Raw genomic sequence first — 17,996 nt, 5'->3', positions numbered from 1 at the left:
TTTACAAACTATTTCTAAGTAGTCCACAAGCCTTATTTTCTCTCAGTGAAATAATTCCAAGTATTAACATGTCATTTTTCCAGGCTTTTAATCATCTTGTGTTTTTACTGAAACTTTTCAAATTTTTTGAGTTCCTTTTTAGTTGAGGAGCCTAAAACTGGTCAAGAATTTCTGGTGAAGAATTTGACCAGTGATAATTATAGTTTTCGAAACTATCAAAATATTTGATAGTTTTTACTTTTATTTTTACATTATCTGTATTGAAAATTTTCTATAAAGTTAATTTTAGAATAATTTCAGATTGTACTATATTGCACACTTTGAATTCTAGACCCTTTTGTTTTTCTTGTATATATAAATACATTCCACATCTTATATTATAGCAGATAAGAATATCAAATCCATTCTTCTCTATATTTTCATTGATATTAAAAGTTCAGTGTATACATCCATACTTGCAAGAGTTTTTTTCTTTTTTCCTAAGGGGGAAGTGGAGTGGGTTGGGAATTGTGTTGACAGTCTAGAAAATGGTTGGAGTTAATAAAGCTCCTGAAAAAGAAGGTCTTGGAACAGAAAAAAAAGAGGACAGATTACGCAGTAATCCAGTAGCAGTCTTCCATTTTGCCTGAGTGACAATGTATTAAGAGGGATTATGAGGTTTCTGTGATGATATGTATAACAGATTGTGCCCTTATACATCTATTTGCTTGGTGAGAAAAGGATGCGATGGTCAGATCTTCAGAATTAGCAAAAGCTTTTGCAAGCAGAAGATTTATTCTTTATACCATTTCAGTAATGTTGAAGACTGTCATGTGGAATGCTGTCAACATGCTTATATCAAAGCTGTTAAAATACGTGTTCATAATTATACTATACTGTATACTATGTTGTAGTGTTTTAACATGGAGTGGTGACTAGAAAGAATCTAAAGTGGACAACGAATGACAGAAATTTAGCAGACATGAATATAGTTAGGTTGTTGATAGTTTATCAAAGAATAGGGATGGGTAAAATCACTTGCTTTATTATTATTTTCTGTGTGAATATAGGCTGCCTTCTATAGCCTTTCTATCCTCTTTCTCTCTTCTCCCTCCTCCTCTCTCCTCCTCCTCCTCTCCTCCCTCCTCCTCTTTCTCTTCCTCTTCTTCTTCTTTTCTTTTGTCTTCCAGACAAACAGCAGGGCTTGAAAATATGCTATCTCCACTTCTTAGAGATGTTACTTTGGCTGATGTGAGCTTGAATACAGTACTGCTAGCATACTTTTCTAATATTTTTCATTCTTATCGCCCCTCAGCAGAAGTATCATGGTGTATGGCAGTGGTCCTTTATGGTGGGAGACAATAGAAGTGGGATTTGCTTGAATGTGGAAGTATAGTTATAAATGAACTTTGTATTAGTATTTAAGACATTGTTCTTGAGATTGCCACACATTTTCTCTATTGTTGTATTTTAGGATCATTTGCCTGTGTAGAATCAAGTGGTTAATGATATCCCCTAATAAACATTTAAAAATCTTTAAAATTATTTTACTTTCTACTTGTAACTATGTGATAATATTAGTGGCAAGAGTGATGATTTGTCTGTAGCTATAGGTGTGTCTGTAAAAAAGCACCAATATATATCATGCACTTAAACTATTTTTATGCTTCGATGGCCTAATGACAATGGTCTGCTAGGATATGTCTTCAAAAATGGTGTCCAGAAGAGTGTTAGACTATTTCATAACTAGTCATCTTAAATTCAAATACCTAATAAATCTATTAAATCATGTTTGAGAATGAGATGCCATTCTTAATTTAGGACAGGTACCACCTATTCTCTTTAATATTGGAATCCATTTTATAATGCCAGTACAAAAGTTTGTTTTTCGTAAATTGTATGTCTTTTAAACCATCAACTATCTTACACTTTTGTTCTCAGAATTATCCTCCCTACACTCCCCCATTTTTTATAGTCCAAACTCTGGTGTTTGAAATTCATCCTAAAGTAACAAGTATAGGATTGGTGGCAATAGTTACATTTTAAAATTTTACATCTGTGAGACCAAAATTCAAATTATTTTAGACACTTTGCAATAAACCTTAGGCAAATTATATTAACTGGAGTCATAGTTGTTTAAAATGAAGAACCCCATCAAACTCTGTTGCATTTGATAGGGCTAGGAAAGCTTTGTTAAATTCTATAGAAGGTAGGTAGTTTGACCATTTAAATTATCTAAACTGGAATGCCATGATAACAAGCATAAACTGAGACTGTGCAGGCAAACCATGACATATGGTTACCCTAGATCTGGAACCCTGAAAGCCGATCCTTTGCCAACTGGTGGGGAATAAATACCTCTTACCCTGAAGAAAACTAACTCAGACCTTGGGAATTGACTCTGGTGGAAGACAGTGATTTTTCAAGTCAAAACTGCCATAGAGAGATTTTTATTCTTATTCTGAAATGAAATTGTGAAAAAATAACTTTGAGATAAATGTGACTAAAGGGCACTTCCAAACCATCTTGTGCTCTACTTTGGCTGACGAAATCTTTCTTGTTCTGTGGCCTGTTATGACCTTGAATACATCTTATTTTAAATATTTCAAATGTTACTTAATTCTGTGTATATTATCTTCAATTTGTTATCTAGCATCAGTTTCATATTTGTATCACAATTAACTAATGAATAATTATAATTGCTTATTTAATATTCTTATAGATTATGAAAATGATTCTTCATTTACAAATAAAAAATGTTCTTCACATAATCTAATACCAGATATTTTGTAATTCTAAAGCTCAGAGAAGAAAAGGGCTAGCCCTGCTATTTCAGATCTTTCGCAGATCCTCAAGTCTCAAGATGGATCAGCTTTTTTAAAGAGTTCAAATGAAGTTTTTGCTGATGAAGACGTATCCCATATACTTCCATCAAAGACCCATGATAAATCATTTTCAAGAGTATTATCTAGCAGAGAAACTCAAGATTCACTGTCTGCCAGAACATCGAGCAAAGAAATTCAAGATTCACTGTCTGCTGGAACATTGAGCAAAGAAATTCAAGATTTACTGTCTGCCAGGACATCACTTCAAGGGAATGCAACAGTGACAGCATCATTAATTTCACCCCCTGTTGTTATTAAAAGAAAATCAATGGGTAGTGATATCTCAAAGGTAATATATAGAACAATAACATAAAGCTATTTACTTTAAATTGCTAGACTCTTTCAATATGTTGAGTAAATTTTAGTTAAAAATTCATCAATATTTTCCTATTTAAAGGGAATAAAAAGTTTGCCTTTTAATACAACCTGTTTTAAATTTAGGATATTTAAAGTAATATTTGGGAATCAAAGTAATATTTTAACGTAAAAAAATTTTAATCTGTATCAGCAAAGAAGTTGTGGCTTAGAATTTTAATGATAAATTAAAAGATACACAATCCCTAACGGAGACAGGGGAATTTTCATTTCATGTTCATCTGCAAAAAAGATTTTTATACAATAATGTAATGGTGAAAGTGTAGTCATTTTGAAATAATTTTATATACCTTAACCAAGATCTAGAAAATTATCAGAATTGCTTTTGTTAAAACAGTGTTTAATTAGGAAATTCTTAGGGCAAAAATGCTGGGAAAAAGAGAAATGGTAAAAAGGCTACCTATTTGACATATATCCACAATGTATTGAAGTTGTTAAAGTGGCTTTATAAAAATAATCTTGTAAGCCATTTGAGTTTGTCTAGAGATTGAATCAGACTAAAATATAAATTTAAACTAGAATCATAATAATTATTAGCGATTTATTTGGAATTATTTATGAGGGAGAAATACAATATTGATTGGATTTCCTCCACACTAAGTGTTCCCAAGTGCCTCTCAAATCCATTAATTGTTCTCGTTTTTTTATTTGATACATTCAGAAAATAATGAAAAGTAAAATGTTTATGCTATAACATTGTAGATATGAATAAAAAATTGCTCTCTCTCTAAAAGAAGGTAATTAGATTCCATGATATATAATTTGTAATTACTTATTATAACTTTTGTTATTAAGGCCAATGTTTTAGAAGAGAAATTACAAAGTAAGATCGAAAAACACACTTACCAAGAAGCAAGAGAATTTCAAGGTAAAAAGATTTTCTGTTTTGTAGGATAAAAATGTAAATGATTATGCGTTCTCGTGGTATAATTATAAATAAATGAAGAGAAAACATTATTAAATATAGAAATAACTCCATCTATATTATCATTGGATAATATAGAAATAACTCCTTCTGTATTATCATCGGATAATATAGAAATAACTCCTTCTGTATTATCATTGGATAATATAGAAATAACTCCTTCTGTATTATCATCGGATAATATAGAAATATATTGACCAATATGTAAAAATTAATTTGGCAAGTTAACATTATATTACACAGAGAATCTATTTCAACTAAGATCTGTGTAAAAAGGGAAGTGATAACTTTGCCTTAAACCAAATAACAGTATTTGGCATTATGAATTCTTAGCATAATATTATACCAAAAATTCATCAGGGTATAGCAGGAAAAAAGATGATTTGTGGTATAAATAATATTTTAGCTAGATTCTTTAGGTATTTGATGTATATTTTAAAACAGTGATGAATTTTTTCTCATTTCCAACATAGATAGCTTTTATAACCAACCCATATCTTATTGCATTGGCCTGAACTGTCAGAATAAAGTTAAATGGTTGCGATGTAGAGTGCAGGAGCATCACTCTTCCTGTTGTGCTTTGAAATGAGAGTGCCTCGAATGATGATTTGTTATCTGGGATAAATAGTCCTTATTATGACCATGATGTTTTCTTTTGTTCAAACTTTATTATGAATTTTTAACCAGCAGTGCAGCTGAATTTAATCAATCGACTAAAATTTTTTTATTTTGGTAAAATATATATAACATAAAATTTTACATTTTAATAATCTTTAAGTCTACAATTCAGTGGCATTCATTACATTCACAATGTTGTACAACCATCACTACATCTATTTCCACAACTTTTCATCATCCCCAAAAGAAACTCATTAAACAAATAACTCCCATTCCCACCTTCATCCAGCCCCTGGTAACCTCTAATTTACTTTCTGTATCTATGAACTTGCCTTTTGTATTTCATATATGTGGAACCATACAATATTTGTCTTTTTATGTCTGGCCTATTTCACTTAGCATAATGTTTTCAGGGTTCATCCACGTTGTAGTACGTGTCAGAATTTCATTCCTTTTTATGGCTGAATAATATTTCATTGCATGTATATACCACATTTTGTTTATCCATTCATCTGCTGATGGACATTTGGGTTATTTCCACCTTTTGGCTATTGCAAATAATGGTACAATGAAATAGTGTTCATATCTGTTTAAATATGTTTTCAGTTGTTTTGGGTAGGAGTGTAATTGCTGGATCATATAATAATTCTAAGTTTAGCTTTTTCAGGAACTGCTCAACTATTTTCCACAGTGGCTGCACCATTTTACATTCTCATCAGCAATGTACAAGGGTACACATCCTTGCCAACACTTGTTTTCATTTTTTAAAAAATTGTGGTCATTCTAGTAGGTATGAAGTGTATCCCATTGTGATTTAGATTTGCATTTCTCTAATTACTAAGGATGTTAAGCATCTTTTTGTGCACTTATTGGTCATTTGTATATCTTCTTTTAAAAAAAAGTCTATTCAACTCTGCCCATTTTTTAATTGGGATGTTTGTCTTTTTATTGCTAAGGCTATAAATATGTTGTAGAGGCTATCCTGGATATTCTCAATGTTAAACCTTTATCAGATATATGGTTTACAAACATTATCTCTCATTCTGTAGGTTGTCTTTTCACTTTCTTGATAGTGTCCTTTGATGCATAAAAGTTTTTAATTTTATGAAGCCCAATTTATCTATTTCTTCTTTTATTGCTTGTGCTTTTGGTGTCATATCTGAGAATCCATTGCCAAATCCAAGGTAATAGAGATTTACTCTTATGTTTTTTTCTAAGAGCTTTACAGTTTTAGCTCTTATAATTAGGTCATTGATCCATTTTGAGTTAATTTTTGTATGTGGTGTGAGGTAGGAGTATAACTTCATTCTTTTGCCTGTGGAAATTTTGAGTTAGCCCAGCACCATTTGTTGAACGGCCTCTTCTTTTCCCGTGGAATTGTGTTGGCACCCTGGCCAAAAATCAGTTGTCCTTATGTATGGGCTTGTTTCTGTGCTCTCAATTGTATTCCGTTGGTATGTATCTCTATCCATATGTCAATACCACACTGTTATGATTTACTGTAGCTTTGTAGTAAGTTTTAAAACGGGGAAGTGTGAGTTCTCAAACTTGGGACCCCTTGCAATTACATATGAATTTTAGGATCAACTATTTCCATTTTTGCAAAAAGGCCTTTGATATTTTGATAGGGAATGCACTGAATCCATAGATTGCCTTGGGAAGTATTGTCATCTTAACAATAAGTCTTCCAGTCCCTGAACCTGGGATGCTTTTCCATTTATTTAGGTCTTAGTTTATTTTAGCAATGTTTGGTAGTTTTCACTGTACAATTCTTATAACTCCTTGGTTAGTATTATTCCTAAGTATTTTATTCTTTTTGATACTATTGTAAGTGGAAATTTTTCTTAATTTCATTTTCGAATTACCCATTGCTGGTGTTTAGAAATACAACTAATTTTGTATGCTGATCTTGTATCCTGAAACTTTGCTGAATTTATTAACTTTAATATAAATGTGGGGAATCTTTGGGATTTTCTATAGTATATAGGATCACGTCTTCTGTGAATAGAGATAATTTTACTTCTTCCTTTCCAAATTAGATGCCTTGTATTTCTTTTTATTTTCTAATTGCTCTGGCTAGAGCTTCTAGTACAATGTTGAATAGCAGTGGTAAAAGCAGGCATTTTTGTCTTGTTTCTGAAATTTGGGGAAAGCTTTCACTCTTTCACCATCGACTAAGATGTTAGCTGTGGGTTTTCATACATGCCATTTATCATGTTGAAAAAATTCCCTTCTATTCCTAGTGTTCTGAGAGAGTTTTTTTTTTTTTTTTTTAAATAATGAAAGGGTGTCAGATTTTTCAAATGCATTTTCTGCACTGGTTGAGATGGTCATGTGGTTTTTTCTTTTAGCTCTATTAATGTGGCATGTTACAATGATTTTCTTATGTTAAAGCACATTTGCATTCCTGGGAGGATAAATCCCATTTGCTCTTGGTATATAATACATTTAATATGTTGTTGGATTTTATTTTCTAGTATTTTGTTGAGGATTTTTGCATCTATATTCATAAGGGATATTAGTCTGTAATTTTCTTTTTTTGTAATATCTTTTTCTGGCTTTGACATCAGGGTAATGTTGGCCTCATTTAATGATTTAGGAAGTTTTTCCTACTGTTTTGTCTTTTGGAAGAGTTGAGAAGGATTGGTATTAATTCTTCTTTAAATGTTTGGTAGAATTTACCAGTGAAGCCGTCTGGTCCTGGACTTTCTCTTGTTAGGAGGTTTTTGATTACTGATTCAATCTCCTTACTAGTTATAGGTCTGTTCAGATTTCCTCTTTTTTCGTGATGGTAGGTTGGTGTTTCTAGGAATTTGTCCATTTCATCTAGGTTATCCAATTTGTTAGCGTACAATTATTCATAGTATTCTCTTATAATCCTTTTTATTTTGCAAAATCAACAGTAATGTCCCCTCTTTTATTTCTTATTTTAGTTATTTGAATTTTCTTTTTTTTTCTTAGCTAATCTAGCTAAATGATCGTCAATTTTATCTTTTCAAAGAGCCTACTCTTGGTTTCATTGATTTTTTTCTACTGTTTTTCTAGTCTCTATTTCATTTATCTCTACTCTTTATTATTTCCTTCTTTCTGCTAGATTTGGGTTTAGTTTGTTCTTCTTTTTCTGGTTCCTTAAGGCGTAAAGTTAGGTCATTGATTACACATCTTTCTTTGTTTTTAATGTGTTGACAGCTATAGATTTCCCTTTTAGCACTGTTTTTATGGCATCTCATAATTTCATTTTCATTTGTCAAGATATTTGCTAATTTCCCTTGTGATTTCTTGTTTGGCCTGTTGACTGTTTTAAGAGGGTGTTTAAATTCCAGATACTTGTGGATTTTTCAGTTTTCCTTCTGCTATTGATTTCTAGTTTCCTTCCATTAAGACTTGTTTTGTGGCCTAATATATAGTCTATCTGGGAGAATGTTCCATATGCACTAGAGGTCCTATTGATTTATAGTGTTTTTCAAGTCCTATATTTACTTACTGAACTTCTGTCTGGTTGTTCTATGAATTATTGAAAGAAGGTTTTTGAGGTCTCCAGCTAGTGTCTGTTTCTTCCTTCAGTCTATCAATGTTTGCTTCATATATTTTGGGGTTCTGTCTTTTTGTGTGCATGTTTATAGTTGTTTTATATTCTTGATGATTTTTTTGACTTAAAGTCCATCTTGTTTGATATTAGTAGACCCACCTGTATTAGGGTTCTCCAGAGAAAACAGAACAAATAGGATATATAGATAGACAGATATAGATATAGATATAAAGAGGAGATTCATTGTAAGAATTGGCTCATGCAGTTTTGGAGGTTGAGAATTCCCTTGATTTGCCATCTGCAAGCTAGAGAACTAGGAAGGCCAATGGTGTGATTCAATCTGAGTCCAAAGGCCTGAGAACTGGAGGGCTGATCGTGTAAGTTTCAGTCTATGTCTGAACTCCCTAGAACCAGGAGTGCCAATACCAAGAGCAGGAAAGGATGGATGTCTCAGTTCAAGCAGAGAGAGCAAATTCACCCTTCCTCCGTCTTTTTGTTCTATTCAGGGCCTCAGTGGATGCCCACCCACATTGGTGAGTGTGACATTCTTTACTCAGTCTACTGATTCAAATGCTAATCTCTTCTGGAGACACCCTCACAGATGCACCTAGAAATAATGTTTTACCAGTTATCTGGGCATCCCTTAGCCAAGTCAAGTTGACAAATAAAATTAACCATCACAGTACCCCAGGTCTCTTTCGGTTACTATTTACATAGCATATCGTTTCTCATTCCTTCACTTTCAATCTAATTATGTCTTTGCAATTAAAATAAGTCTTTTTACACAGCATATAGGTGAATCGTATGGTTTTTTTTTAACCTATTCTGCCAATTTCTTTCTTTTGATTGGACAGTTTAATCCATTTACATTTAAAGTAATTACTATTAAGGGAGGATTTACTTGTCATGTTTGTATTTGGTTTCTGTATGTCTTAAGCCATTTTTCCCTCATTTCTTCCATTACTGCCTTTTGTTTGGGGACCCGAATCAGGCAAGACTGCACACTGAAGCTACTGGCCAGATGGAGCTACCAATTTTGCTCTGCAGGTGGGGAAAGCCACGGGCTGTGCTCTCTGTTCAAGTGCCACTGTAAGCAGGGCTGTTGGATGGGCTACACAGCTTCCCGTGTGGTCTGGTTAGGTCCCTGGTTCGTCAGGCTGAAGGCTGTATTCAGCAATAAGCAGGGCTATGAATTAGTTTTCCTGCATGGGTACTGTGGGAGAGCCAGCTCCATGGCTGGACAGGCTCTGTTTGTGGCCTTGACTCATGCTGACACATGCCCTAAGTTCCTCCTGGCCGAATAAGACCACTGGCTTTGCTCTGCAAACTATCAGCTCTGCCTGCTGAACTCTTCACTTGAGTGTTTCTTGGCTTTGCAGCTTCCAGGTGTTCCTAATTAGGCTTTTTGGTTGGGAGGGGCTGGACGCTACACTCAGCAGTGAGCAGGGCTATGAATTAGCTCCCCAGCCTGGTCAGAGCAGGATAGCTGGCTCCAAGCCTAGCAAGGCTCTTTGTTTTTGTTCTTGACTCAAGCCAACCTGTGCCCGAAGTTCCTTAGCCAAATGGTGCCACTGGCTTTGCTCTTTGGATTATCAGCTCTTCCTGCTGCACTCTCCACTCAAGCTTTGCTGGGCTACCCAGCTTCCAGGTGTTCTGGAAAGGCTATTTGGTTGGGCAGGGCTAGGAGCTTCACTCAGCAGTGGGAGGGGGTTATGACTCAGCTCCCCTGCCTGCAGAGGAGGGTTGGGATGGGGTGGGGAGGGCAGACCAGACTCCAGGGCAGGCAAAGCTCTGTTTGAGGTCCCAAATCAGGCAGACCTGCACCTGCCAAGTTCCCTACTGTGCCACTGCCATGGCTTTGCAGATTAGCAAAACTGCTGGTTGGGACTACAACTTGAACACTGTAGATAGAAAGTTGGTCTTCCAAGATTCAAGTGCTGGTTGTTGCAAGTCCTTCCCCCGACTTCTTCATCACCATCAGATTCCCAATGGTCAAGCTTTGCAGATTCCCCTGTAATCCCTGTGGGGTGAGACTAGAGTGAGGACTCCCAGTAAGCGACCCACTATGCTAGGGGAGCTGACTGTCCACTCTGAGCTCTCTTTTCCCACTGGAGGAACCATAGGCTCAGGGGAGACCTCTTGATATTGTGCTGTCCTGGCCTGGAGGAGGGATAATGCAGTCAGCGTGTGGCCTCTCCTTTTACTCTTCTAATGTGGTGTGTCTTGGTCTCTGTGGTACAGGGAATGCTTCAGTCTCACTCTGTGTTCTTGGATTCTTTCAGTGGTGTCTTGCCTGTGACTAGTTGTTAGTTGTTCTTCTTGTGGAGGGGGGTAAACTCAGGAATGGCCTATGTTGCCATCTTGATGCTGTCACTCTTGTTGTTTTCTTTTGCAGTGCAAAATCTTTTAAGTTTGATGTAGCCCCACTTGTTGATTTTTTCTTTTGTTGTTTGTGCTTTTGGTGTCATATCCAAAAAGCATTGCCAAGACCAATGTAGAGGAACTTCTTCCCTATGTTTTCTTATAGGAATTTTACAGTATCAGGTCTTATGTTGAAGTCTTTGATCCATTTTGAGTTAATTTTTGTGAGAGGTATAAGATGGAGTCCAGTTTCATTTTTCTGCATGTGGTTATCCAGTTTTCCCAACACCATTTGTTGAAGAGTTGATCCTTCCCCCATTGGATGTTCTTGGCTTCCTTATAAAATATTAGTTGACTGTATATGTTGGTGTTTAATTCTGGGTTCTCTATTCCATTGGTCTATATGTCTATTTTTATGCCAGTACCATACTGTTTTATTTATTATAGGTTTGCAGTATAGCTTGAAATCAGGAAGTGTGATGCCTCTGGTTTTGTTCTTCTTTCTCATGATTGCTTTGGCTATTTGGAGTCTTTTGTATACAAAAGTCTTTTAATATAAATTATGTGATTGTTTTTTCTATTTCTGTGAAAAATGCATCGGAATTTTGATAAAGATTCCGTTGAATCTATGATGTGGGGCTGCTGAGACACGAGTCAAAAAAGAATTTTCAGACACAAGCTGCGCATTCATTCTTACACCTTTATTTTGTGGTCAGCATGGGGACAGGACCCATGGGCAGTAAAGAGCTGCAGTGCAAGTGTCTGTGTGGGGCCATTATATACGATTTTAAACATTTTTACTACTCTAAAGAAATGTCAAAGGAAAAAGTATTAGGTGATCTGGTCAAGCAGGTTGATGGGTTCTGGGTAGTCTCAAAGATTAGGGCATGGGGGCGGATGAATGAAATATGTCCTTGCATTCCAAGGTACCATATGCCTCAAGGAACACGTAGGCAGGAGATTAAAGTCATTGGTCAGGTAAATTCCTTCACTCCTAGCTAGAGGTGATTGAGTAATGCGAGACTGAGTGGAGTCTCATGGAAATTGTAAAACGAGTCATAAACAAGGTTTTGACCATGTCATCTATAGATAGCTTTGGATAGTGTGGACATTTAACAATATTAAGTCTTCCAATCCGTGAACATAGGATGTCCTTCCATTTGTTTGTGTTGTCTTCAATTTGTTTCAACAAAGTCCTGTAGTTTTCATTGTATAGATCTCTCACTTTCTTGATTAAATTTATTCCTAGGTATTTTATTGTTTTTGAAACATAGTAAATGGAATAGTTTTCTTTATTTCTTTTTCAGATGTTTCATTATTAGTGTATAGAAATGCAACTGACTTCTGTGTATAGATTTTATATCCTTCAGCTTTACTTAATTCATTGATTATATCCCACAGTTTTCAGTTGAGTCTTTGGTATTTTCAATATATAAGATTATATCATCTGCAAATAATGAAAATTTTAATTCCTCCTTTCCAATTTGGATGCCTTTTGTTTCTTTGTCTTGCCTGATTGCTCTAGCTAGGACTTCCAGTACTATGGTGAATAAGAGTGGTGAGAGTGGGACTCTTGTCTTGTGCCTGATCTTAAAGGAAAAGCTTATAATTTTTCTTCACTGAGTATAATGTTAGCTGTGGGTTTGTCATATATGCCCTTTATTATGTTGAGTTATGTTCCTTCTATACACAATCTGTTGAGGAGTTTCATCATGAAAGAATATTGTATTTTGCAAAATGCTTTTTCTGCATCTATTTCGAAGATCATATGATTTTTATTTTTAATTCTATTAATGTGGTGTATAACAAATGTTGAATCATCCCTGCATCTGAGGGATAAATCCCACTTGATCATCGCATTTGATACTTTTAATGAGTTCTTGAATTCAGTTTGCTAATATTTCATAATCTATTTTTGCATCTATATTCATCAGGGAAATTGGTTTATAGTTTTCTTTTCTTGTGGTGTCCATATCTGGCATTGCTTTCAGGGTAATACTGGACTCATACAATGAGTTTGGAAGTGTCCCTTCCTCTTCAATTTTTTGGAAGAGTTTGAGAAGGATTGGCATTAATTCTTCTTTAAATGTTTGGCAGAATTTGCCAGTTAAGCTATCTGGTCCTGGGGTTTTCTGTGTTGGGAGTTTTTGACTACTATTTTAATATCCTTACTCACTTTGGTTTCATCAGATTCTCGGTTTCTTCATGACTCAGTCTTAGGTTGTATGTTTCTAGGAATTTATCCATTTCTTCTAGGTTGTCCAATCTGTATGTGTATAATTGTTCATAGTATTCTCTTATGATCCTTTGTATTTGTGTGGTATCAGTTGTAATGTCTCCCTTGTCATTTCTGATTTCATTTATTTAAGTCCTCAAATGAGTGGCTAAATGGTAAAAAAACAAAAAACAAAAAACACAAGACTCAAGTATATGCTACCTACAAGAGACTCACTTCAGCTTTCAGGAGACAAATTGACTGAAATAGAAGCAATGTAAAAAGATATTCCATGGAAATGGAAACCAAAAGAGAGGAGAGGTAGCTATATTCATATCAAACAAAATAGACTTTAAGTCAAAGACTGTAATAAGAGACAAAGAAGGTTATTATATAATAATAATGGTATCAATTCATCAAGATGATATAATATTTGTAAATATTTATGCACCTAACATGGAACAACCAAATATATAAAGCAAATATGAACAGATCAGAAGGGAGAAATACGCAGAGATATAATAATAGTAGGGGATTTCAATACCCGTCTTCAAAAAAGGATAGATCATCCAGATAGAAAAGCAGTAAGGAAATATTGGACTTAAAATATGCATTAGACCAGATGGACCTAACAGACATATATGGAACATTCTATCCAACAGCAGCAGAATACACAATCTTCTCAAGTGTATATGGAACATTCTCCAGGATAGATCATATGCCAGAGCACAAAATAATTCTTAATAGATTTAAGATTATTAATATATCAGGCATCTTTTCTGACCACAATGCTTTGAAATTATAAATTAATTACAAGAAGAAACTGGAAAATTCACAAATATGTGGAGATTAAACAACATGCTCCTGAAAAACCAAACTAAATATCTTGAGACAAATGAAAATGGAAGCACACATACCAAAACTTAGGTATGTGGCAAAAGCAGTTGTAAGAGGGAAGTTTATAGTGATAAACACCTATATTCAGAAAAAAAGAAAGATATCAAATAAACAAGCCAACTTTCTACCTCAAGGAACAAGAAAAAGGAGAAACATACAACCTACCTAGACTGAATCATAAAGAAAAAAAAATCTGAACAGGCCAATAATGAGTACGGAGATTGAAGCAGTAGTCAAAAATCTTCAAACTAAGAAAAACCCAGGAGCAGATGGCTTCACTGGTGAATTCCACCAAAAATTTAAAGAAAAATTAACCCAAATCCTTCTTAAACTCTTGCCAAAAATTGAAGTGCGGGGAATGCTTCTAAACTAGTTTTAGGAGACCAGCATTACTCTGATGTCAAAGACATACAAGGACTCTACAAGAAAAGGAACATACAGACCAAAATTCTTGATGAATATAGATGTAAAATTTCTCGAGAAAATATTAACAAATTGCTCTGAATAGGACATTGAAAGGATCATTCTCCATGATCAAGTGGGATTTATCCCTGGGGTGCAAGGATGGATCAACATATGCAAACCAACAGATGTGATACACTACATAAATAGAATGAAAGAAAGAAGTCATATAATCATCTCAATAGATGCATAAAAAGCTTTTGACAAAATAAAACATTCTTTCATGATAAAAACACTAAAAAAATTGGGTATTGAAGGAATGTTCCTCAGCATAATATAGGCCATATATGACAAGCCCACAGCTAACATCATACTCAATTGCAAAAAGTTAAAAGCCTTTCCTCTAAGATCAGGTATAAGACAAAAATGCGCACTCTTACTTGAATTTCTATTCAACATATTGCTGGAAGTCCTAGCCATAGCAATTAGTAAGAAAATGAAATTAAAGGCATCCATATTGGCAAGGAAGAAGTAAAGTTATCTCTGTTTACAGATGACATGATCTTATATATAGAAAACCCTAAAGACTCCACCAAAAAATTGTTAGAACTAATAAATGAATTTGGTAGTGTTACAGGATGCGAAATCAACATACGAAAAACAGTTCCATTTCTATACAGTAACAATGAACTATTTGAAAGAGAAATTAAGAAAGCAACCCCATTTATAATAGTATCAAAAAGAATAAAATACTCAGGAATAAATTTAAACGAGGAGGTGAAAGACCTATACACTAAAAACTATGAGACATTGATGAAAGAGATTGAAGAAGACCCAGATAAATGGAAAGATATCCCATGTTCTTGGATTTGAAGAATTTATATTGTGAAAATGTTCATACTACCCAAAGTGACCTACAGATTCAATATAATCCCAACCAAAATTCCAATGGCATTTTTTGCAAAAAGTGGAAAAAACTATCCTAAAATTTGTATGGAACCACAAAACAAGAAATGTTAATACTTATTTTTGACAAGACCCCGAAAAGCCAAAGCAATCCTGAGAAAGAACAAGCAGAAGGCGTGACACTACCTAATTTCAAGCTTTATTACAAAGCTATAGTAATCAAAACAGTATGGTACTGGCATAATAATAGGCACATAGACCAGTTGAATAGAATGGAGAGGGCAGACATAAACCCATGCATATATGGTTAATTTATTTTTGACAAGGGTGTCAAGAACTCACATTGGAAAAAGGGTAGTCTCTTTGATAAATGATGTTGGTGAAACTGGATATCCACATGCAAAAGAATGAAACTGGACCCTATCTTACACTACTCACAGAAATTAACTTGAAATGGATCAAGACTCAAACATGAGGCCTGACCATATACCTCTTAGAAAATAACTTAGGAAAAGATCCTTGATATGGTCTTGGTAATGATTTCTTGGATAAGACTTCAAAAGCACAGGTAACAAAAACTAAAATTAACAGCTGGGACTGCATTAAGTTAAAGGGTTTCTGCACAGCAAAGGAAACAATCAAGAAATTGGATAAGGAACCTACACAATGGGAGAAAATATTCACAGACTATATATCTGATAAAGGGTTAATATCCAAAATATATAAACCCAGACAACTCAATAGCAAAAAAGCAAATAATTCAATTAAAGAATAGGCAAAGAACCTGAAATAGGCATTTTCCCAACAAGATATACGAATGTCCAATATGTATATGAAAAGGTGCTCAGCATCACTAATCATCAGGGAAATGCAAATGCAAACCACAATGAGATATTACCTCACAACTGCTAAAATGGGTATGATCAAAAAGAAAAGAGATGACAAGTGTTGGCAAGGATGTGGAGAAAAGGGAACCTTTATACACTGTTGATGGGAATATTGAGTGGTACAGCTGTTATAGAAAACAGTATGGTAGCTCCTCAAAAATTAAAAGTTGAACTACAATATGATCCAGCAATCCTACTCCTGGGTAAACATCTGAAGGAATTGAAATCAGTATCTCACACCCATGATACTGCACACTCATGTTCATTGCAGCATTATTCACAATAGCCAAGATATGGAAATAATATATATATTATTATATAGATTACATTATATATTATATTATATATATATATACAATGAAATATCATTCAGCCATAAAAAAGAAGGAAATCCTGTCATTTGCAACTACATGGATGAATGTGGAGAGCATTATGCTAAGGAAATAACCCCAAAAGAGAAACACAAATACTGTATGGTATCACTTACATATGGAATCTAAAAAAGCAAGACAAAACAAAAACAAAAACAAAAAACCCCAGCCTCATAGAAGGAGAGAATAGAATGGTTTCTATGGGCTTGGGGAAGGGGAAAATGGGTTGGTGTAGGTCAAAGGGCACAGATTTTCAGTTCTGAGGATCTAATGTGCAGAAGGGTGACTCTAGTCAATGATATGGTATTGCATATTGAAAGTTCTTGAGAGTAGATCCTAAGCATTCTCACAAAAAAAAAAAAAAAAGAAAAGAGTTAAAGTAATGGACGTGTTAATTATCTTGATCTTGGTAATCATTCTACAATATATATGTATATCAAATGATCATGTTGTACACTTTGAATATATACAATTAAATTTGTCAAAAAAATGGTTGGGGGAAAAAAGAGGTCTCAGATGGCATATACTAGAGAGAAAATTTTCTCACTGTGCATATAGCCAAAGAGGTCTACAGTCATTGTCACTACTTTCAGCAGTGCAACTTAAATAAGACATTGCATCACTTTCAAAATCGTAAACATAGTCTGCAGAGTTATGTTGTCCTAATATTTAAAATAATAAGTCACAGAAAAATCTGAGCTGTATTGAAGCATTGATATTGGAAGTTTTTGTGAGTTACTGAATCTAATCACTTCTCTAACCTATTATGGACTATTCCTATGATCAGGGGGCCATACATTCCAGTTTTCCTGAGATGGAGCTGGTTTATTACTGTTGTCTCAGTGTAATTATTAATAGCATTCTTTTTACTCTAAAGATTATCAACATTTAGCTGATTAATTATATGGTCACTTTACTTTGAAGAACTTTATTTCTGATTTTCTCCTTTACAATCATAGTATCTATGTGGTGTAGATCCTTGCATCAATGTAATAAAATACTTTTTCATACCTCACTGCTTCCATTCCCATCCGCTGAAAATACTGCTACCTCATCCTCATACTACAGGGAAAGCTTCTGTCTTCAAAGATTTTTTTAGGATTCCCAAATCATGTCCCAGATTTTGAGGACATTTTCCAAAGCCTTACACGTTCTCATTATTTGTCTACCACCACCACTGTTGGACTGATCGATCTTATAAATCTAAGGTTTTATGAATTCACTCAATTCATGTGTACTTTCTCTCTCACCTTTCCCTACTGAATGCAGGTTGCTAAGATACTGCTTTCTGTCTCCAACTCAGGCCCTATTCTGAGATTCTGTTTAACTCTTGAGTTGGACATTCTCTTGATCTCAGTTTCATTTACAGCCTTATGTAAAAGGGAGTGGCCTAACTAGCCTTGGCCTGTAGACTCCTCTTTACCCTCTCTGGCTTCTTAAGCTATCTTCTCTGGCTTTCTTGCTCAGGGTGGTAAATTCAAACAAAGGGTAAATGGGATTTAATGAAGACATGATGTAAAAAGATTTTTGTTTTAATAAAACTTAATCCAATCCAACTTAACCAGATCCAAACTTCACCTTACTTGGGCAGCAAATTAGACAATGGCCCAAAGAGGCATAATTGTAGTCAGAGACAAGATACAAAA

At 34.5% G+C, this 17,996-nt stretch overlaps 1 protein-coding gene across 1 annotated transcript in view; it reads left to right on the top strand.

Annotated features, from left to right (window-relative positions):
- The window catches only part of CCDC7 (coiled-coil domain containing 7), a 403,758-nt gene that overhangs the window by 170,345 nt on the left and 215,417 nt on the right, over positions 1-17,996 (top strand). The window contains 2 exon segments of the mRNA XM_087420895.1: positions 2,781-3,153; positions 4,035-4,107. Of these exon segments, the coding sequence (XP_087277021.1) occupies positions 2,781-3,153; positions 4,035-4,107 (446 nt within the window).

The sequence above is a fragment of the Ceratotherium simum genome, chromosome 32 (genome assembly GCF_057802395.1).
Source record: "Ceratotherium simum simum isolate JZ-2026a chromosome 32, ASM5780239v1, whole genome shotgun sequence".
NCBI lineage: Eukaryota > Metazoa > Chordata > Mammalia > Perissodactyla > Rhinocerotidae > Ceratotherium > Ceratotherium simum.
This window is presented reverse-complemented; position numbering and strand designations above follow the sequence as displayed.